Raw genomic sequence first — 22,423 nt, 5'->3', positions numbered from 1 at the left:
TCTGCCATGGGTATTTCTGACATCAAGTACAAAAGATGAGTGGAGAATGTTGTAAATCATAATGTTCTGCAGCCTTACAAGGTTTTGGTTATCCTAAATTATTATTGTCAGATGGAAATATCCCTTCAGAATTTATATCTTTGTAAATTCAGTGAACCTATGTATTTGAGTGTAATGTCCATATAATTAAGATTAACGCACACATATAAACACATTTTTTTCACATACAGTACATAGTTTATTGGCTAGTCATAAATATATCTAATTTTTGATTTTAGCAAAAAAAAAATTACTGTCACGGGTTTATCACGACAGAGAGAGGCCAGAAGACTATGGTGTCTTATTTCTCGTTCTCCTGCCCTTATTGAAATCACTTTACCTTCATATTAAATTATGCAGGTTTCTGCTAGAAGTGCAGGGGTTAATCTTCTCAGTTGAGAGCTCCTGGAGCTTTTCTGCTTTGACGCTCTCAGCTGTTCAGTGTTAGCCACTCTCCTCTGCTATGTACTTGAACCGCCTGCCAGGGCGGTGGGGATACTCGGTACCGGGTTGATTCTTAAAGGGATGTGGTCATGGCAGCAGTGACCCAGTCCGTGGCCCTGGGTGTCAAATAAAAGAGTCAATGAATTGAAAGGGGAAATAAATTTTATAAGGTGGTATTCGGCTATGATAATATGGCCGATGCTGCAGTTCAGATCCACTGGGGCAGTTGGTGATGCAGCAGAGATGTTTCAGCTCTCCTCGAGTACAGCAAGGCCCGAGGGCAGTGATGGTGTTAAATGTGATGATGGATGGTGTGGTGCAGGGCAGGTGAAGCAGTAATAATTAGAGGACACAGCAGGGTGCACACCTTTACTAACAGTTCTAAGATGCATTTCCCAGCCAGGGGCTGTGCCCTCCGGGTCTGTGGTCCAGCCAGCTCTCAGGTAATTCGGGGTACACTTTGCCAGAACCCCGTTCTTATGTTCCTTTCCTGGCCATCTCTCTGCGCTGGCCCTCTTCTCTCCTGTGCCTTCACACACAGTGTCCCAAGCCAGCAGCCTCGGATCTTGTCGGGCGACATCTGTCTAGTCCCCTTGGTCCTATGTGGCTGCCTTTTCAGTGAATGTGTGTGGATGTGGCTGTGGCACATACATATACCACAGCCTCCGGTTTGCTAGCTAAGCCTTGTAGTCCTCCACTAGTCTTGGGGGAGGGGCGGTTCCCCCTCTGTGACCTGGTCCCTCCACCTGGCGATGATCAGCATGGATGCGGGCCCCACAGGTGGCTTCCTCACTACCCGTGCCCCTAGGACCCCTTCTTTCCCTTCCTTCTGTACGCTTCACCTTTTTCTAGCTCCCTCTCTCTGGGAGCTCCTTTTTGCATGTCTCACTACATCTACTTCCTCTCACAGACTCCTCACGTTTGCTCTTTTCTCCTCCTCCCCACAGACTGACTACACACTCCCCTCCAACTGTCACCACCCTTCTTGCCTGAGTGAGATCCCACCCCATTCTCTAGGGTCTGCCCAACTTGCTAGGCTGAGGTGATGGGATGTTGAATGCAAGTGTGTGGGTCCTGGCTAGTGCCCTCTCCTTACCCGAGAGTGGAGTCCACACCTCTGGATGAGGTGCAGCACCTCTGTGGTGACACATACTCACAGTCAGGGATTGCCAGTGTTAGTTTCTTACTGCCTGTCAGAAGACTGTTGCTTGGTTATTTGTTTGTGTGTATATTTTCATCCTCTACTACTTGTTTTTTCCCTCTTTTCCATCCCAGTGTTACACTCTGTTGTATGTGAGTAGATATTTGAATGATTGCTATTTTCTCTTATCCCTATACGTCTTTTATTGTTAGTCTGGTTTGTGTATGTTTGTACACTACAACTCCCCATTTCCGTGGGTGGGGAAGGGGACACATAAGGGCTGAGTAAGGCATGTGGTCCCTGTGTCTTTACCATTGGAAGTAATCCGGGGACCAGGGATAGCTAGGACACCCCTAGCTTTAGAGATAGGGAAGGAACCACTATTTGTTTTATTGGGAGCAGGAAAATGATTGCCCATTTTGTATTGTATAATCGTTAGACTAAAACTTTTCTGAAGTTAAAATGTATACATCAGGCCCTTACAAGTAGTGACATTTGCAATGCGCGATCAGTCGGGGGGGGGGGGGGGAAGTACATTTCTTGTTTGGCACAGTAGCAGTATCATTTCCTAAAACACCATATGTTTTTTTTCAGCAGGTACTTCCATGTTCCTTGCTGTCTCTTCCCTGTTGCTTCCACTTCTGGAAAGTCTTCCGATGCTCTCAAATGATCCTTTGTGGGTCACATTATTGCAGCGATGTATAAGTATTGGGTCACGTGAAATGCTGCGGCACTTTAGAAGACGCTGCAAGATTTGCTTGTCACAGCGCTCCTTCCGAAAATCATCTTCATACACCTTCAGCTGCGGGAACAACAAACCAATGTGAAATATGGAAGGAAGCATTCTGCCAGGAAGACAAAATAACAAATCGTATGTGCAAGCGGGAAGATGTCACACGTCTCACCTGTTCCCACCATCTCTCCCAACCCCATTGTCATTTGCAGCATTGATCTTTTCTTTTGTCTATTGGTCATGCTACCAAGTGACTTCAAGTCTCCTAAAGGGTTAATGGCACAAATTGCACTCTCTAATGGCCAGCTGCCCTGGCTTTTATTAGGGGACCCCTCAGTTTTGCACCAGACTCAAGCAATAAGGTTCTACATGTTGAATGAGATGTAAAAGACCGTTTATACAGGCCAACCTAAGGCGCTAAAGGACTGATCGGTGGTCATTTAATAGCCTATTTACACAGTTTTAACTGGCTTCAAAAGGGTACAGGACAATTTATAGCAGATAGTTCTGTGCGCATAGCCCACCATTGGACTGGACAACAGAAGTCAAGTGTACACAGAACGATGTACCGCTAAGAATGATGAACTTTTTCTCCAAAATGACGCATTGCGACAGAGGCCAAACGACGCAAGTGTGAAAGTAGCCTTAGGACTACAGAAAGAAATTTATTTTATATACTGAAACATTTATTTCACAATAGTTATGTTTACCTGTTCTTTTAGGATCAACATTTGCTCTTTCATTTCCTTTTCCTTCTTCTTTAGCTTTGTATTTTCTGTTTTCACGCATTCTCGATCTACGTGCTCTGTCTTGTAGTCTGCTGCATAAATTTCTGTCTAAATCAGAAAGGAAACATTAAAATATTGATCCTGATCATTAAATTTGTGAAGTTAAGAGTAAATTACAAACCTTTGGGTAGCGGTGTGTCATTAATCAGCACTACTACTACACAAAAAATAAAACTATAAATATACAGCTCTGGGAAAAATTAAGAGACCACTGCAAAATGTTCAGTTTGTCTGATGTTTCTCTTTATAGGTATATTTTTGAGTAAAATGTAAATTGTTCTTTTATTCTATAAACTTCTGACAACATGTCTCCGAATTTCCAAGAAATAAATTTTGTATTTTTTTCTGCAAAGGAGAAGTGGTCAAATAATGCAAAGAAAACAAGTTCAGAATAATTTAGAAACAACAATATTAATGTTTTGACTCAGGAAGAGTTCAGAAATCAATATTTTGTGGAATAACCATGATTGTTAATCACAGCTTTCATGCGTCTTGGCATGCTTTCCACCAGTCTTTCACACTGCTTCTGTTGTTCTCCATTGTTTTGCAACTTCACACCTTTTTTCACTGTATTGAACAGTGCAGCAAATTTTGCAAACGTTTTCCCATAGAGCAGGGTATTACAGAAGAAATATAAAGCATGACAAGTGTTTTATCTTTCATTGTGGTGGACATGCCACGGTGGCATTCTTCAGAAGTATATACCAGGGTGTGGTAGGTCGACTCACTCAGCTGCTCACAGAGTTGGACACGGGAACATTTCTTCCGCTTGTTTATTTAAATCACGGCATAAACCAGTGCAGGGTTCAACATAATAAACACGGCCTTTCTGGCAAAAAATGGGAAACAAAAAGATAACATATAGCACAGTCCATATGACTGCTGGGATCCGTCCGCTCAGGGTACAATCAACAGTGTCCAGCACAGTTACACACAAACACTTCTCTGGTGCTCCTTGCCTCCAGACCCACAGACAGAGAAAGAGAACTTAGTGGCTGTGTAAGGAGGTGGCAGGGACCCTCACGAACCTCCTCTCTCCTGGACATTAGATGAGTGTCCCATGCGGCAGCCTGATGGTTCACCCCTGTGTTAGTGTATAACAAGCCGTACTGAATATGTTATCTGTTGCAAATGTTGAGATTAGGGATAGAAGGGGTTAAAAAGAGGGGCCGGTCCAGCCGGCTGACTGATCAGGAAGTGAATGCTTCTGTAGCAGAGCCTGGGCAGGCTTGCCCCAGGCAGGACGTGCTCCACTGCCAGGAGCAGAGAGTACCCTCGTCAAGAGGGACATTGACTGACAAGGACTGCCGGGCAGTGTGGATGGGCCCTAGTGTTGTGGGACTGTCCCCAGAAGGACTTTTGTGGCTCTCAAACCCAGATGGGAGCTGGAAATGCTGGACCAGCTCATGGAGTCGCAGGGATAGTGCATGAATGATTACTTTATTTTCCTCTTGTTACCTCCTGTTCATTAAAAGTTTTCTAACATTGGACAGAATTGTGACCTGTGGTGTATCTGAGGACGTGTTTCCAGTGCGGAGAGCAATCCTGTGATAGAGGTAACTAACTGTGCTGCAGAACCGGGACTTTGTCAGTCTTTCTATGTGAAAGGGGCCGGGGGGTGCTTATGGACTGTTGCTTTAATGGACTCGGGCATGCCTACCACCCCGTGCCACCTTGTTACAGCTGGACATTTAACCCCTTTCCAACATCGGGGTTAATAGTATGCCGATGTCTGACACCCTCCCTCTGATGTGGGCTCCAGCGCTGAGCCCACATCTTTCCTGGCACATATCAGCTGACATGTGCCCGAAACAGCAGCGGGTGGAATCGCAATCGGAATGTGCTGTTAAACGCTGACAGCGGCATTTAACAAGTGCTTCCAGCAATTGTGCCAGAAATCCGCCCACCAGTAACCCCGTCACGTGATCGCAGGTCACCGGTGGGTTGACATGACAACCAGAGATTCTCCTGGAGACCTCTATGGTTGTCACTGACGGCTTGCTGTGAGTGCCGCCCAGTGGTCGGCGCTCATAGCAAGTGAGTAAATCAGCTGCATATAGGTGAACTGATCATCACCTATATATAGCTGAGCCGATCGGGTTATGGCAGCTTCTAGTCTTCCATAGTGACTATTGAGGCATGCCAAAAGTAAAAAAAAGAAACAGTTTTTAAAAATAAAAGTTCAAATCACCTCTTTTTCACTCTGTTCAAAATAAAACAATGAAAGAAAAATCAAACATACACATTTTTGGTATCACCGCATTCAGAATCACCCGATCTATCAATAAAAAAAGGATTAACCTGATCGCTAAGCGGCGTAGTGAGAAAAAAAGTAAAAACGCCAGAATTACTTTTTTTGGTCCCCACAACATTGCATTAAAATGCAATAACGGGCGATCAAAAGATCGTATCTGCATCAAAATGCTATCAATTAAAACGTCAACTCGGCACACAACAAATAAGCAGTCACCCAACCCGAGATCACGAAAAAGTCCTAGTGACTTTGAAACACGTTGAGAATAAACCATCATCTTTATCTTCAATACGCCTGGACATTAGTCTTTACAGTAGCGCGGATGACATCCACAAACCTCCTAGGTTGAATATCAAGGTAGGCTGCGGCATACTTATGGGGAGCTAGGATCCGATCCATGTCCTTCTGGAAGATGCACTCTGTAGGCCGAAAGGCATGCTGTTATATTGAAAGCACCCAACAGGTGTCGAGAAGGCATTCTTCTCCTTGGTCAGGTCGAGGGTGGTAATGTACTTCCAAGGTCCAAGTCTCTAAACAAATTCATCGACGCAGGGCATCAGGTACACATCAAGTTTGGGCACTTCATTCAGCCTGCGGTAGTCATTACAAAACCGCCACTCACTGTGATGGTTTTGGAACGAGGACTATGGGACTCGACCACCCACTTTTGGACACATCTATCACTCCGAGTTCTAGCATTTTCATGACCTCATTTGAGATTACCTCACAGCGTGCTTTGGGAATTCTATATAACTTAAGATTCACCCTTATATGCAGCTCTGTTAGATCGTCATTCTCCACCACCTGTATACGCCCCAGCAACTTTGAGAATTGGTCACAGTTCCCTTGCAGCCGTTATTGACGCTGTTGCTTCTAGGCTGGCAGTAGAGTTTCTGCAATTGTGACATCCTCCACTTTGGCTTTAGTATGATCTCCCAGACAAGGGGCTTCCAGTGATTCCCGATCTCTCCACAGCGTTAGAAAGTTCACGTGGTATACTTGGTGCGGTTTTCTTCATCCTGGCTGGTGGACCTTGTAATTAACCTTGACCAGTTTTTCCACCACCTCGTATGGGACTTGCTCTATGATGCTTTGGTGGGGCATGACCTCGGCTTCCTAGGATTCCATGGCGATATCCAGGAGCCCTCACGGACATTGACCATACAGGGGCTCGAACGGAGAGAAACCAGTGGAAGCTTGAGGAACTTCCCTGACAGAAAAGAGCAGGAACAGAGGTAGATAGTTCCAGTTGCAACCATCCATCTCAATGACCTTCTTGAGCATAGCCTTTAAGGTCTTATTGAAGTGCTCCACTAGGCCGTCTGTTTGCGGATGGTAGATGGAGGTTCACAGCTAGGCAATCTGGAGGACTCTACACAGCTCCTTCATAAACTTGCTCATGAAGGGTGTCACTTGGTCTGTCAAGATCTCCTTTGGCAGGCCAGTCCTAGAAAAAATATGGACGGGCTCTCGGTCCATACACTTGGTGGATGAGCTCCTAAGTGGTACCGCCTCTGGGTAACGGGTCTCATAGTCCATGACTGTCAGAATTCATTGATGTTTCCATGCAGACTTAATTAGGGAACCTACTAGGTTCATTGCAATTATTTCAAATGAGACCTCTGTAACAGGTAATAGGACTAGTGGACTTCAGAAGCGGGAAGAGGATGTGTTTTCTTGGTAGGTGTGGCAGGACCTACAATAATTTAGGATCTCTCGGTAGCATCCGTGCCAATAGAACCTCCGAATTATCCTCTCCTGAGTTTTTTTTTTTTACACCCAGATGCGCCCCCCCCCCCCAAAAAAAAAAAAAAAAGAAATTGGGCCATATGTAAAACTCTCCGCCAATAGGGACCTGGAACCAACAGCTGCTCCACTATTTCCCCCCCCCCCCTCATTTTAGTCACCCGATACAAAAAGTCTTCATTGAGTGCAAAAGTGTAGGAACCTGGTGTCTGCCCCTGTCTCTTGAGTAAACCCGTTACAGAAGGTAATATTATCAAACACCCACTTTAAGGTAAGGTCCCCACTTATATCAGTCGCACAGTTCTCTTGGGACACTGTCAACTCAGGGATGTTGATCTCCTCGGTCACCGTCTTGTGATTATCGCCGGCAAGGACACATAGTGGGACCTCATCCACCTTTGATTTTGATGGAGTCTCTTCCCGAGAAGTCTGGATATTGATCGCGATGCTCGGTACGGCCCCCTTTTGACGTAAGTCCCAAAATAAGTAAAAATCCCAGCCCAATATAACGGGATGTATCAAGTGCTTCACTACCTCGACCTCATGGAACTTGGTACCAAAGTCTGCTCCCATGGTTACTCTGGCCAGCGGGCGTAGTCCTTGGAGTCTCCGTGTATAGAGTGGAATAAGCAATGAAATAGGGCGCACTACCAACATATAAACCTAATATAAAAAAATATATCCATAAATACGGGGTGCAAGCGAGTGAGAAAACGACCAAATATAACCAGCAGAAAGAAAAGTATCACTCCAGTTATGCACACCACGTATAAAAAATGAAAACATAATGTAGGAAAAAACACAAGATTTTATTGACACACAATAATGAAGGGCGATATGCGTGGGGCTGCTCTGGTCCCTGTCCTGCTTGCTTGCCTGGCTGCCCACCGACTCCGCTCTGGTCACCACTTGGGTAACCCCTTCTTCTAGTGCTCTGAGGTTTTTCCTGGCGGTTCCAGTGTTTTTTTTTTTTTTTCTCCCACTGTTATTTTGGGATCCTGTTGCCTTACTGGCTTAGGGTAGATATTTTTGTCCCATGAGCCGTTCGGGCTAAATGCACTATTTGGGTGTTTACTGGCCACTTAGGATTTTGTATACATCCGCCTGGGTTGGTGAGTTTGTCCTGTGAGCTGGCCACGTATGGTCTGCATCTAGTCCTAGGGTACAGGCAGGCTTATAGCATTGGTTATCAGTATGCTTATTATGGGTTATATATATATTATTGTACTCTGTATTTACTGAGTGTTATGGACAGGGCCTTGCCTTTCTGTTTTTAAGAATGTTTTATTATGTTGTGTGTCAATAAAATCTTGTGTTTTTTCCGTGTATAGAGTGAACACCCACCAATTTGTCAGGGATCAACTGGTGGGGAAGTGTAACACTGATCGGGGTCACCAGACTACCCAAGTCTAAAATTCCAAGTACCAGTACCCCAATAACTGACACGGCACATGCCAGATATGCATAATAAGAACAACAACGCCCTAGGTTGCAGTCCATCGGTTCATCGGTTCAAAGGACATATGACACCGGGTGGCTACATGTCCAGGATTGTGACATCGCCAACAGACCACTCGAACTCGTTGGGCTCTAACCAACATACAAACTTCCCGGCATACCAAGATTTCATTTTTTAACTTGCTGTATTACTTGTCATCCTGCAGTGCTAAGTCATAATACGCCTTTTGGGGTTCACCTGCCAACTATGGCGCCAGCACCTCCTCTCACTGCTCTGGCGGAAGTCTCTCCCGATCAGCCATTCTCTCTAAAACTGTGAAAAAGGCTTTCACTTCATCCCCCATGGTCATTTTATGCATGGCCCATCTTACTGTCTTCCGGACGTGAGAGTCGTCATATGGACCTGGGGAAGGGGATCCGGCCTCCCATGAACCACCTTTGCGAGCATCTCAATCTGCTGCTGCTGTTGTCAGTACTGGTCTGGTTACTGCTGTTGTTGGAGCTGCAGCAGAATCTGTTGCATAACCAGCTTACTTGTCTCCTGATGTAGCAGCTGCACATGTTCCTGGTACGGTGCCCGCAGTCACCACCACTTGTGGTAGGTTGACTCTCTCGGCTGCTCACAGAGTTGGACACAGGAATGATTCTTCTGCTGGTTTATTTAAATCACAGCATAAACCAGTGCAGGTGTCAATAAAATAAACACGGCCTTTCTGCGAAAACCACGAAACAAAAAGATAATGTATAATACAGTCCTAACACTTGAGGGAATCCGCCCACTCGGGTTACAATTAGTGTCCAGCACAGTTGCACATAAACACTTCTCTGAAGCTTCTTGCCTCCAGGCCCACAGACAGAGAAAAAAACTCAGTCGCAGGACATTTAACATGCCGAACCACAGCCTGAGGGTATGTTTCCACGGGGCGTAATGGCTGCGCATTGAATGCAGCGCCTGCCCCGCTCTGCCCAAAGCGCAGCCCCCCTTTGTACGCGTGGTGATTCCGCATGTGTTCATTGAATCACCGCATCCTATCCATAGACTGGGTTATTTATCTTGCGGAGACAGAGCATCTCCGCAAGATAAATAGACATGCTGCAGTCTAGAAAGACGTGCCGCATGTCCGGATACGCAGGGCCGCCGGATGCGGACATGTGCACATAGTGGAGATGGGATTTCATAAAATCCCCTCCACTATGCTGTAACGTCTGGACGCTTCGGATTGGACACTGTGGATGTACGCAGTGTCCAATCCGCAGCAAATCCTGAATGTTTCCTGACCGTGGAAACATAGCCTTATGGTGGAGATATGGTGAGTAACCGCCCTACCCATCTCTTACAGCTACTCACAAGAAAACCCAACCTTGCCATGGCCAATTAACCCCTCTCACCACATAACATGCTGAGTTTTCACATCATGGAAGATAGCAGTCTTCACAATACATATCTCTCCTTGCTTATATTGCCAGTGACCCTGTCATGGAGAGGTATGTGGAGGAATGCTACATATTATATATACAGTATATATATACTGGGTACAGAAAGTATTCAGACCCCTTTCAATTTTTCACTCTTTGTATCATTGCAGCCATTTGGAAAATTCAAAAAAGTTTGTCCACAAGTGGAGTACACTCCTGACGTTGGTGCACGCCGCTGAACGATGCAATAAGTTCATGTATTGAGCCATGCTATAATTACCTGGCATTTCAGAGTTTGCAGCTGTTCCTTTAGTTGAATAATATCCTGCTCGGTGGTCACACTTTTATCTTCTCGCTTATGTTGCTGGCAGCGAAGCGTTTTGTTCGGTAGTTTGTGGTCTTGACAAGTTGTCAGACAACGTTTGGAAACTTGTTCACCATTGTCAGAAGAATGATCAGAATATCCTGTATAGTTCTGCTGCGCCATGACGGCAGGAAAAATGGCTGGAGGAAGATCTGATTGGATAGTCTCTTTTTTGGTCTGGTAGGAAATAAAATAGAGGGGAGGTCATAAATCATTAGGGCTTGTATCAGATTTAGAGTGACGCAAAAAGTTTCCAGAACCCTTGTGCAGCCCCCATGTTGGTTCTCTGTGGCCAATGGACCCGAGCACTAGGAGCCTCCTACTACCTGTGACATCCCTGGGACCTTTTCTGATTAAGTCTCCTAAGAGGTCATCTATGTGTCCCGCTGCTGCAACATAATGAGGTCCTGGAGCCTGGAAACATAAGAGCGGCCGAGGAGAGCGCACATAGGAGGATCGCAGGACCAATGTGTCATCTGCATCGGGATTCTGCAAGTCTTGTTTTTCTAAACTCAAGTTATCATTTTTATTTTTTTAATCTAAAAGATGAATACTTACCCCACGTGCACCGCTCCGAGAGAGTGCACTATAGTGCAGCATAACTTCAAGATGCCGCACATTCTCCTGCAACTTCTGATTTCGTTTCATCTCTTGAACCAGTGAAGTCTCATAATATTCCCTCTTATTCTGAGAAAATTATCAATTAAAGGGAAATCAATGACTTTTACATTCAAAATATAATATATTTATAACAATTGCCTTAAAAAGTCCCTTAAAGTGTAACTGTGGCTTTAATCTTTATTTCAAGTCAATAAGAAAAGAAGATAAGAATCGTTGTAATATATCTTATCAGAGAAATCTGCTTCTTTCTCCTCCTGGACTGATCATTCTCAATATTCTCATTTCCTGGGTAAATTCAGTGATGTTAGAGGGTTACATTACTGATATAGAATCTTATCAGTAGTAACTGTCATCATCCATGTAGCCTGCAGGGGGCGATGAGGAGGACGCGCTATAAGCAAAGCTCCCGCCACCTACGTAGAATGTTATCAGTACTAACCGTCATCTCCGATCTCAGTAATGTAACAATCTGTCTTCACTGAATACAAATTTTACCCCAGATGGAGAATTTTTAAAGTGAAAGGTCAGTCCTGATGCAGAAAGAAGCAGATTTCTCTGATAAGATATATTATAAAATTTTCTAAAAAAAAAAAAAAAAGACACCATTTTGTAATTACTTCACGTTTGTTTAATTAAAAATGTTGCATGGTTTGTAAGATAAAAGAAACAGCTTTTGTCCCTAGGGAAAGGTGCTTCCCTGCCAAGATGCGGTCGTCCTGGTTGAGTGTGTGCACAACATGCAGACCTCTGTTCCTTCCTGAGCAGCGCTCTGCCATGATTTGCACATGTGTGACTTCTATGGGTTCTGTTAAAGTCCACAGAGCCCATAGAAGTATATGGACCTGTCTAAGAATGGACATTAACTGCTTGCACTGGCTTATGCTTATGACACGCCCACCAGGGCCATGGGGCCCTCGGAACTGGGTCGGACAGTTCTTTGGGGAAGTGACGGGGCCGCGACCTGACTCCGTTGCCCTGGCTGTGCCGTAAAATGGGGAATATGTATATGGGATTTAACCTGATGCCACCTGTGGTGTTTGGCAATGGATGGCTGACGCTGCTAAAGGAGACCGCTGGGGCTGATGGTGACGCAGTTGGGATGGTTCTTCTCCCCACAGGGCTACCGGTCCCATTTATGTCAGGCTTCGTGTACCTTGTGGTGCAGGACTCAGGGCGCAAGAGGTCACTGAATGACACAAGGGCTGTAGTTTTCTTTTTCCTTTACTTGATGGTTGATAGTCGAGCGTCCCAAGGAAGTACGTTTGAGGGGGTGGGAGGACTCGCTATGCGCCATCAAGCCGATCGGCACAGCTATACTCTGATAGGTTGGCACTCATATAAATACACGGCCGCCCCTCACCCTGACACCCCTGGAAGAAGCTGGCGGCGAAACGCGCGTCGGGGTGAGGGCACTCCACGAGCACCATCACAATCTACCTGGTAATTATCACTCTAACGCTATTATCATTTGGTACATCTAGATGGGTTGTTGGCATGGACTGTTATGGAGACAGTGTCATTATTTATTGTGACATATCTCCTGTGTATCTTTGTGTTACCCTACACAGTCATTTCCTTCTTTTCATTTCTCTTGGCCACATCCTATCGGTGTACAGATTAGGTGAGTTCTTGTCTCTTAAAGGGGTCTCTATTTAAATTGTGGACATTATATGGTCTAGCATGTATTAATATTATAACTGCAGATAATATGTGCACATTATGGCGCAATACTATTACTTTATATCATCAATTCAGTTGTGGTTATATATAACGATTTGTTGTATCCTGCATGACCCCCTTTATTTAGAGTTTGATACTTCAATTGTGATGTGCTCTAACGTCCCCTAGATGGCATTTTGCTTTTTATTATTGCCTTTTATTATTATTATTATTATTATTATTTTGTTTTTATGGCCGAATTAATAAAATTAGATTTTTTTTATTATAATGGTTAGGATCTCTTCTTTGTCCTATATATTACTTGGTATGGGATTGGTTGTCTTATTGTGATGAAGTGCCCGTGGCCGTAGCACAATTGTACATATGTTGATTTGATGGTTGATAGTACAGACCGGGGTACTGGTAACAGATCGTGATGGAGAGCCGGGCAGCCTGGAAGCAATTTTTGGATACACCTGGCCAGGTAGGTACAGAGGCCTTCCTTCTGTGCTGTCCTCCCTTTTTCCTTGCTGCCTAACAGCTCACCTTCCTGCTGCTAATTGTCTCTCTCTGTTTAAAAACTAACTGTTGCCCACATGGCAGGCAGCTCGAGCCTATCACAGGTGCCGCTCCTTTGTGTTGTGTTGTGAGTTCTGTTTTTGGGCTCCCTCTGGTGGTTACTGATGGTACTGGGTGACTTGTCTTTCCTGGGTCTCTGGGTTCCACCTGTTCCATCAGGATATGGGAGTTTCCTATTTAACCTGGCTTTGCTGGCATTTCCTCGCCGGTTATCAATGTATCCAGTGTGTCTTGTTACCTCTGCTCCCTGCTCCTAGAACCTTCTGGTCAAGCTAAGTTTGGATTTTCCTGTTTTGGTGTTTTGCTTTATTTGGTTTTTTAGTCCAGCCTGCAGATATGTGATTATTGCTGCTGGTTGCTCTAGTGGGCTGAAATTGCTCCTCATGTACCATGAGTTGGCACATGAGTTCAAGTAATTTCAGGATGGTTTTTTGAAGGGTTTTTCGCTGACCGCGCAGTTCACTTTTGTATCCTCTGCTATCTAGCTTTAGCGGGCCTCATTTTGCTGAAACTGTTTTCATACTGCGTATGTGCTTTCCTCTCATTTCACCGTCATTATATGTGGGGGGCTGCTATTTCTGTGGGGTATTTATCTGGAGGCAAGAGAGGTCTGTGTTTCTTCTAGTAGGGGAAGTTGGATCTTCGGCTGGAGCGAGACGTCTAGGATCATCGTAGGCACGTTCCCCGGCTACTTTTATTTGTGTGTTAGGTTCAGGGTCGCGGTCAGCTCAGGTTCCATCGCCCTAGAGCTTGTTTGTATCTGTGCTTGTCCTTTAGTGATCCCCTGCCATTGGGATCATGACAGTATAACCGGCCCACAAAGTGTTAATTGCATTGGCTGAAGTAGGAGGATAAGTAGTCTGAGGAAGTTTTTTTTTTTTTTTTTCTCTTTCTCTTTCCCTCAGAGTTTGCTGCCTAGCCTTATTGCAGCCTGGCTACTTCCTCCTCCTCTTAATCTTTTAATGGCTCTGATCCCAGCTGTTTATCATGGACGTCCAGAGTTTGGCTTCCAGCCTGAATAATCTTGCCGCTAAGGTTCAAAATATACAGGATTTTGTTGTACATGCTCCTATGTCTGAACCTAGAATTCCTGTCCCAGAGTTTTTTTCTGGAGATAGATCTCGTTTTCTGAATTTTAGGAACAATTGCAAGTTGTTTCTTTCTTTGAAATCTCGCTCCTCTGGAGACCCTGCTCAGCAAGTCAAGATTATTATATCTTTCCTGCGGGGTGACCCTCAGGATTGGGCATTTGCATTGGCACCAGGGGACCCTGCGTTGCTTAATGCGGATGCGTTTTTTCTGGCATTGGGTTTGCTCTATGAGGAACCTAACCAAGAGATTCAGGCTGAAAAAGCTTTGTTGGCCCTCTCTCAGGGGCAAGATGAAGCAGAAATTTATTGTCAAAAGTTTCGGAAGTGGTCGGTGCTTACTCAGTGGAATGAGTGCGCCCTGGCTGCAAGGTTCAGAGATGGCCTTTCTGAGGCCATTAAAGATGTTATGGTGGGGTTCCCTGCGCCTACTGGTCTGAATGAGTCTATGACTATGGCTATTCAGATTGATCGGCGTTTACGGGAGCGCAAACCTGTGCACCATTTGGCGGTGTCGTCTGAACCGTCACCTGAGATAATGCAATGTGATAAAATTCAGTCCAGAAGTGAACGGCAAAATTATAGGCGGAAAAAAAGGTTGTGCTTTTATTGTGGTGATTCAGCTCATGTTATATCAGCATGCTCTAAACGCACAAAAAAGGTTGATAAGTCTGTTGCCATTACTACTTTACAGTCTAAGTTCATTCTGTCTGTGACTCTGATTTGCTCATTATCATCCATTTCCGTCGATGCCTATGTGGATTCAGGCGCTGCCCTGAGTCTTATGGATTGGTCATTTGCCAATCGCTGTGGGTTTAGTCTGGAGCCTCTGGAAGTCCCTATTCCTTTGAAGGGAATTGACTCTACACCTTTGGCTATGAATAAACCTCAGTACTGGACACAAGTGACCATGCGTATGACTCCTGTTCATCAGGAGGTGATTCGCTTCCTGGTACTGTATAATTTGCATGATGTCCTAGTGCTTGGTCTGCCATGGTTACAAACTCATAATCCAGTCCTTGACTGGAAATCGATGTCTGTGTTAAGCTGGGGTTGTCAGGGGGTTCATGATGATGCACCTCCGATTTCTATCGCTTCATCTACTCCTTCTGAGATTCCTGTGTTTTTGTCTGACTATCGGGATGTTTTTGAGGAGCCTAAGCTCAGTTCGCTTCCTCCTCACAGGGATTGCGATTGTGCTATAAATTTAATTCCAGGCAGTAAATTTCCTAAAGGTCGTTTGTTCAATCTGTCAGTGCCAGAGCATACTGCTATGCGGGATTATGTTAAGGAGTCCTTGGAAAAGGGACATATCCGTCCATCTTTGTCCCCTTTGGGAGCAGGTTTTTTTTTTCGTGGCCAAAAAAGATGGTTCCTTGAGGCCTTGTATAGATTATCGTCTTTTGAATAAGATTACCGTAAAATATCAGTATCCTTTGCCATTGTTGACTGATTTGTTTGCTCGCATTAAGGGGGCTAAATGGTTCACTAAGATTGATCTTCGGGGTGCGTATAATCTTATACGAATAAAGCAAGGTGATGAGTGGAAAACCGCATTTAATACGCCTGAGGGCCATTTTGAGTATTTGGTAATGCCTTTCGGACTTTCTAATGCTCCTTCAGTCTTCCAGTCCTTTATGCACGATATTTTCCGTGAATATCTGGATAAATTTATGATTGTGTATTTGGATGATATTTTGGTTTTTTCTGATGACTGGGAGTCTCATGTTCAGCAGGTCAGGAAGGTGTTTCAGGTCCTGCGGGCCAATTCCTTGTTTGTAAAAGGCTCAAAGTGTCTCTTTGGAGTCCAAAAGATTTCTTTCTTGGGGTATATTTTTTCCCCTTCTACTATTGAGATGGATCCCGTCAAGGTTCAGGCTATTTGTGACTGGACGCAGCCTACATCTCTTAAGAGTCTACAGAAGTTCTTGGGCTTTGCTAATTTCTATCGTCGTTTTATAACTAATTTTTCTAGTGTTGTTAAGCCTTTGACGGATTTGACTAAGAAGGGTGCTGATGTTGCTAATTGGTCTCCTGCGGCTGTGGAGGCCTTTCAGGAACTTAAGCGCCGGTTTTCTTCTGCTCCTGTGTTGCGTCAGCCAGATGTTTCGCTCCCTTTTCAGGTTGAGGTTGATGCTTCCGAGATTGGAGCGGGGGCGGTTTTGTCACAGAGAAGCTCTGATGGCTCAGTGATGAAGCCATGTGTGTTCTTTTCTAGAAAGTTTTCGCCGGCTGAGCGGAATTATGATGTTGGTAATCGGGAACTTTTGGCCATGAAGTGGGCATTTGAGGAGTGGCGTCATTGGCTAGAGGGTGCTAGACATCATGTGGTGGTCTTGACTGATCACAAAAATTTGATTTACCTTGAGTCTGCCAGGCGTCTGAATCCTAGACAGGCGCGTTGGTCATTGTTTTTCTCTCGTTTCAATTTTGTGGTTTCATACCTGCCAGGTTCAAAGAATGTGAAGGCGGATGCTCTTTCTAGGAGTTTTGTGCCTGACTCCCTTGGAAATTCTGAGCCCTCTGGTATCCTTAGGGATGGGGTGATTTTGTCTGCTGTCTCCCCAGACTTGCGACGTGCTTTGCAGGAGTTTCAGGCGGGTAAACCTGATCGTTGTCCGCCTGAGAGACTGTTTGTTCCGGATAATTGGACCAGTAGAGTCATCTCCGAGGTCCATTCTTCTGCGTTGGCAGGTCATCCTGGAATATTTGGTACTAGAGACTTGGTGGCCAGGTCTTTTTGGTGGCCTTCCTTGTCGAGGGATGTGCGTTTTTTTGTGCAGTCTTGTGAGGTTTGTGCTCGGGCTAAGCCTTGCTGTTCTCGGGCCAGTGGATTGTTGTCACCTTTGCCTATCCCGAAGAGGCCTTGGACGCACATTTCCATGGACTTTATTTCGGATCTCCCTGTCTCTCAAAAAATGTCCGTCATCTGGGTTGTGTGTGATCGCTTTTCTAAGATGCTTCATCTGGTACCCTTGCCTAAGTTACCTTCCTCCTCTGAGTTGGTCCCTCTGTTTTTTCAGAATGTGGTTCGTTTGCATGGGATTCCTGAGAACATCGTTTCTGACAGGGGATCCCAGTTTGTGTCTAGATTTTGGCGGATGTTCTGTGCTAAGATGGGCATTGATTTGTCCTTTTCGTCTGCATTCCATCCTCAGACGAATGGCCAGACTGAACGAACTAATCAGACCTTGGAAACTTATTTAAGGTGTTTTGTTTCTGCTGATCAGGATGACTGGGTTACCTTTTTGCCGCTGGCCGAATTTGCCCTTAATAATCGGGCTAGTTCTGCTACCTTGGTTTCTCCTTTCTTTTGTAATTCGGGGTTTCATCCTCGTTTTTCCTCTGGTCAGGTGGAACCTTCTGATTGTTCTGGAGTGGACATGGTGGTGGATAGGTTGCATCGGATTTGGAGTCATGTGGTGGACAATTTGAAGTTGTCCCAGGAGAAGGCTCAGCAGTTTGCTAATCGCCGTCGCCGCGTGGGTCCTCGACTTCTTGTTGGGGACTTGGTGTGGTTGTCTTCTCGTTTTGTTCCTATGAAGGTCTCTTCTCCTAAGTTCAAGCCTCGGTTCATCGGTCCCTATAGGATCTTGGAAATTCTTAACCCTGTGTCGTTTCGTTTGGATCTCCCGGCATCGTTTGCTATTCATAATGTGTTCCATCGGTCGTTGTTGCGGAAGTATGAGGTACCTGTTATTCCTTCGCTTGAGCCTCCTGCTCCAGTGCTGGTGGAGGGAGAATTGGAGTATGTTGTGGAGAAGATCTTGGATTCTCGTGTTTCCAGACGGAAACTCCAGTATTTGGTCAAGTGGAAGGGTTATGGTCAGGAGGATAATTCTTGGGTGGTTGCCTCGGATGTTCATGCTGATGATTTGGTTCGCGCTTTTCATAGGGCTCATCCTGGTCGCCCTGGTGGTTCTCGTGAGGGTTCGGTGACCCCTCCTCAAGGATGGGGTACTGTTGTGAGTTCTGTTTTTGGGCTCCCTCTGGTGGTTACTGATGGTACTGGGTGACTTGTCTTTCCTGGGTCTCTGGGTTCCACCTGTTCCATCAGGATATGGGAGTTTCCTATTTAACCTGGCTTTGCTGGCATTTCCTCGCCGGTTATCAATGTATCCAGTGTGTCTTGTTACCTCTGCTCCCTGCTCCTAGAACCTTCTGGTCAAGCTAAGTTTGGATTTTCCTGTTTTGGTGTTTTGCTTTATTTGGTTTTTTAGTCCAGCCTGCAGATATGTGATTATTGCTGCTGGTTGCTCTAGTGGGCTGAAATTGCTCCTCATGTACCATGAGTTGGCACATGAGTTCAAGTAATTTCAGGATGGTTTTTTGAAGGGTTTTTCGCTGACCGCGCAGTTCACTTTTGTATCCTCTGCTATCTAGCTTTAGCGGGCCTCATTTTGCTGAAACTGTTTTCATACTGCGTATGTGCTTTCCTCTCATTTCACCGTCATTATATGTGGGGGGCTGCTATTTCTGTGGGGTATTTCTCTGGAGGCAAGAGAGGTCTGTGTTTCTTCTAGTAGGGGAAGTTGGATCTTCGGCTGGAGCGAGACGTCTAGGATCATCGTAGGCACGTTCCCCGGCTACTTTTATTTGTGTGTTAGGTTCAGGGTCGCAGTCAGCTCAGGTTCCATCGCCCTAGAGCTTGTTTGTATCTGTGCTTGTCCTTTCGTGATCCTGCCATTGGGATCATGACAGTGTTGGCTCCAGGTTCTGATATGCTGCTGTGCCGCCAAGTATTAGATCGGGCCAGGAGACCTGCCGTCCCCTGCCCTCTGGATTTAGCTTCCGGGATTTCAGCACCCACGCAACCACAGACTCCGGTATCCAGTTCCTAGTGCTCAGCTCTGGGGCGAGTTTAATCACAGCTCCAGTCCCCAGGTTCTGCTCTACTTCTCTCCTACTGACACCTGGCAAGTGGACCCCTTCTTGCTTGCAGGCATGACATTATTCTTTGAGAGGGAGGCAATGCCACTGTGGCAACCGGACTCCAGGGGTGCCACACTTAGCTTCTCAGACTTCTTCAGGATGCATCGAACTCCATGCTGCCCATTGAGGTCTATGAATCCTATTAAGATTGTGCTTAAACTCTCATCATGCGTTTCACATGAAAAGCTGAGCATGCTTAGGTTTTCCTGGTGGCAAAGGTAAGATGACGACATGTCCTATTGTGATCCAACTTGCAGATCAAAGATCCCCAATAGATCTGAGAAAACATGGATGCCGTCTGTAGTGGATAGGAGAAAATAAGAGGTTTCATACTAGAAAATTGGTTGTACACCGATTGTAACAATGACATCCGAAAAAATGGATCCAGTGTACTGGAAAAAAAAAGTCCACTTTTGACATATGAGAAATTAAATTGCTGTGTGAGTGTTGAATCAGCTGCAAACATTTGGAAACCCCAAACTGTACCCATAACGACAGATAAAAAAACAGGCAAACAGGCAAACACATAAAATAGACTTTAAAAAAGGCACAAATTAAAAGAAGAATTAGGCAAATATGAAAAATAGGAGAAAAACACCAAAAACAAAAGCAATAGTGAATCACTGTTTTGACTGAGGCCTGATGCTCACACGTGGATGAACAAACCACGGGGGAGGTATTAAACCTGCACACCACATGTTCCTATACAGTCTAGGCAAATCCTTAACTTGACCCTGATTTGTTCATTCCTGACCACGGAGGTTGGCACCCTAAAAATATGCAGTGGCACCCCAATCAACATCTGCTGACCCTGAGTGTCCTTACCTGCACCTCCAACTATTCACAGAGTGCAACCCAAAACAACAACAGGACGTAGTGTGCACAGACAGAGGGTTAGACACAGGGATAAGAACGTGTTCACATAGTCATACGAGAAAGACGGAAGAAAAAGAAAGGAACCCAAAACGACTTTCAGTATATGTGAAAACCCCAGAACCTGAATATAACAAGATAGAAAAAATTGCTGAGATGTGGAACACACCAACAAACCACAGGAGAAGGTCTAGAAAAAAAACTCAGTTAGATAATCCATCACTGGGGAGCTGGGACTCCAAACATCCATCTAGCTTGGAATATAGCCAGCAAGGGCTGCATGTGCCAGGAGAGTATAAATAGTCCTCCCAAGATGTGATATGGACAAACCAAGGAGGAAGTGAAAACACATGCACAGAAGCAAAATAGCAAAACCAAGCAAAAGGAAGATAATGGCATTATCAGAAGTTGGACAGAGACAACACAGGCTGTGGTCCAACAGAGAGGGAAACTAACCACACAGCCAGAGGTCACCAGATAGAGCCCTAGAGTTGAGTGATGATAATCAGGCCCTATCTCTACTCTCCAATCATACAGGTGACTGTGAATTAGTCTCTATTTTTGTGCATGTGTGTCATATCCAACAATCTTAGGATTTGTTATACCTGCTCATGCTCCAACTTCACACTCAGTTTCTCACTGTGTTGCCTGAGAATCTGCACTTCATCCTGTAGTATCCTGGCTGTATAATGCATCCTTTCTGTTGTGTTGCGATAAATTTCATCCCATTTTTGGTTCAGTTTCATCAACTATGAATTAGAATACAATTATAATCATTATTGAACAGTTCTTAGCACAAATCTCATACATAAAAAATGTATGTTATTTCAAAATCATAAATTCATAACCTAATCATAAAAGGAATAAAGAAATACCGTACTTCTGCATTGAGCTTACGAAGCTCGGTGTTCTTGTTCAGAAGCTGCAACTTTTCCTCGTCAGAGGCTGTCACTGACATACTTTCTGTAATCACAGTTGTTTGTCTCTCAGAATCCAGTCTCTCACCCATAACAGGGGCATGATGAGCCAAATAGGGCACAGAGCCCTGACTGCGGACACAACAGTAAGCAAAATTGTTTTGTTACTTGCTTGAGCTACGGACAGGGATAATGTCACGGACATGCGCAATACAATGTGCACCATTGGACAAGAGTGGGCGGTGTCTGTTTACTACTGACATGTGGACCAGCAGCCTATGAACTAGCGCGGTGAGGAGCGCTGCATGCTGGGCATATGTCGATCACATGATCTAAGATTTAGGAGCTGATTGGACTGCTCCTGTTCTGAACACGCCCACAATGCCATGACGATCGTGGATGCAGTACCCGGCTTGGTGCGAGCGATATTTGTTTACATTGTGGACTTTGGGGACTTATTGGGGATTTATGAGTGTGATACAATAGCGGCGAGCGATCAGAGGTAGTTGGACTATGTTAGCGGCTAGTATATATAGGGGGCTGGCAATGTGGGACTGTTTTTATATGTGTATATGTATGTTGCACTATGATGTATTTTTTCCAGGTGTATGGAGCCACACCATTGGTTGCTTGTTAATTAATGGGTTTGGCCTAAGGATATATAATGGTGGTTGCATTGTCTTTTCACTATGCTTGAAAAAGGTCCACGGACCGAAACGTTGCAGATGGCAGAATAAATACGGGAGCTGTTTTTTCACAATTGCTGTGGTGCTGTCCTTCTCTTCATGCGCTTCAAGTTAGTGGAAGTGTCATCGTAATTACTCATGAGTTCTGGATGGGGGACTAGCAGGAAGCCCATGACATGTCACTGAGAAAAGTGGTGGGAATGATGATGATGATCACGATCCAACTCGCTCCTTTCAAATATGTAAGCTGAAGCGCTGCTGTGCTGCCTGACAGCTGATGAGCCCAGGCAAGAAAAGTCACAGCAGAGTAATTGCCCCTCTGGGTCCAGCAGCTAATTTCCTGCAGGATGTCTCACTTGCCCACTACAACTAGGCAACGTCGCCAGCGACCATGGCAGGATAATTGTGGCTACACAGCAGTGGGGCAATCTATCATATTCTGCAGTATGCATAAGGTTCTAAATTTGGTGATGAAATGGTTTTTAAAAATATATAGAGGGTAGAAAAAAAAATGGTGTCCATGACCAGGAGAGTGTCCGGAAATTCCATCCATTATAATGTAGCTGAGAACGTCCTACTGGGCTTGCAGACACAGAAGGATCAGCTTTTGTGCTGCTTGATCTGCAAGCTCCAATTCTCTGGACCATCTGTACAAGTGGTTAATGAATACATCCTGTACCTCACC

At 45.0% G+C, this 22,423-nt stretch overlaps 1 protein-coding gene across 2 annotated transcripts in view; it reads right to left on the bottom strand.

Moving 5' to 3' along the window:
* Positions 1 to 221: 221 nt before the first annotated feature.
* Positions 222 to 22,423, bottom strand: part of LOC138662718 (TNFAIP3-interacting protein 3-like) — a 60,610-nt gene continuing 38,408 nt past the window's right edge. For both annotated transcript variants that reach the window (XM_069748607.1, XM_069748609.1), the window contains exons 3-8: positions 21,016 to 21,184; positions 20,741 to 20,884; positions 10,942 to 11,070; positions 10,300 to 10,560; positions 3,068 to 3,193; positions 222 to 2,426 (exon numbers count right to left, since the gene is read on the bottom strand). In XM_069748607.1, the coding sequence (XP_069604708.1) occupies positions 2,193 to 2,426; positions 3,068 to 3,193; positions 10,300 to 10,560; positions 10,942 to 11,070; positions 20,741 to 20,884; positions 21,016 to 21,184 (1,063 nt within the window). In that variant the 3' untranslated portion in view covers positions 222 to 2,192. The remainder of the gene's footprint in view (positions 2,427 to 3,067; positions 3,194 to 10,299; positions 10,561 to 10,941; positions 11,071 to 20,740; positions 20,885 to 21,015; positions 21,185 to 22,423) is intronic.

This window comes from Ranitomeya imitator, chromosome 2, assembly GCF_032444005.1.
Source record: "Ranitomeya imitator isolate aRanImi1 chromosome 2, aRanImi1.pri, whole genome shotgun sequence".
Classification (NCBI taxonomy): domain Eukaryota; kingdom Metazoa; phylum Chordata; class Amphibia; order Anura; family Dendrobatidae; genus Ranitomeya; species Ranitomeya imitator.
The sequence above is the reverse complement of the archived record's forward strand: the minus strand, read 5'-3'. Positions and strand labels throughout refer to the sequence as shown.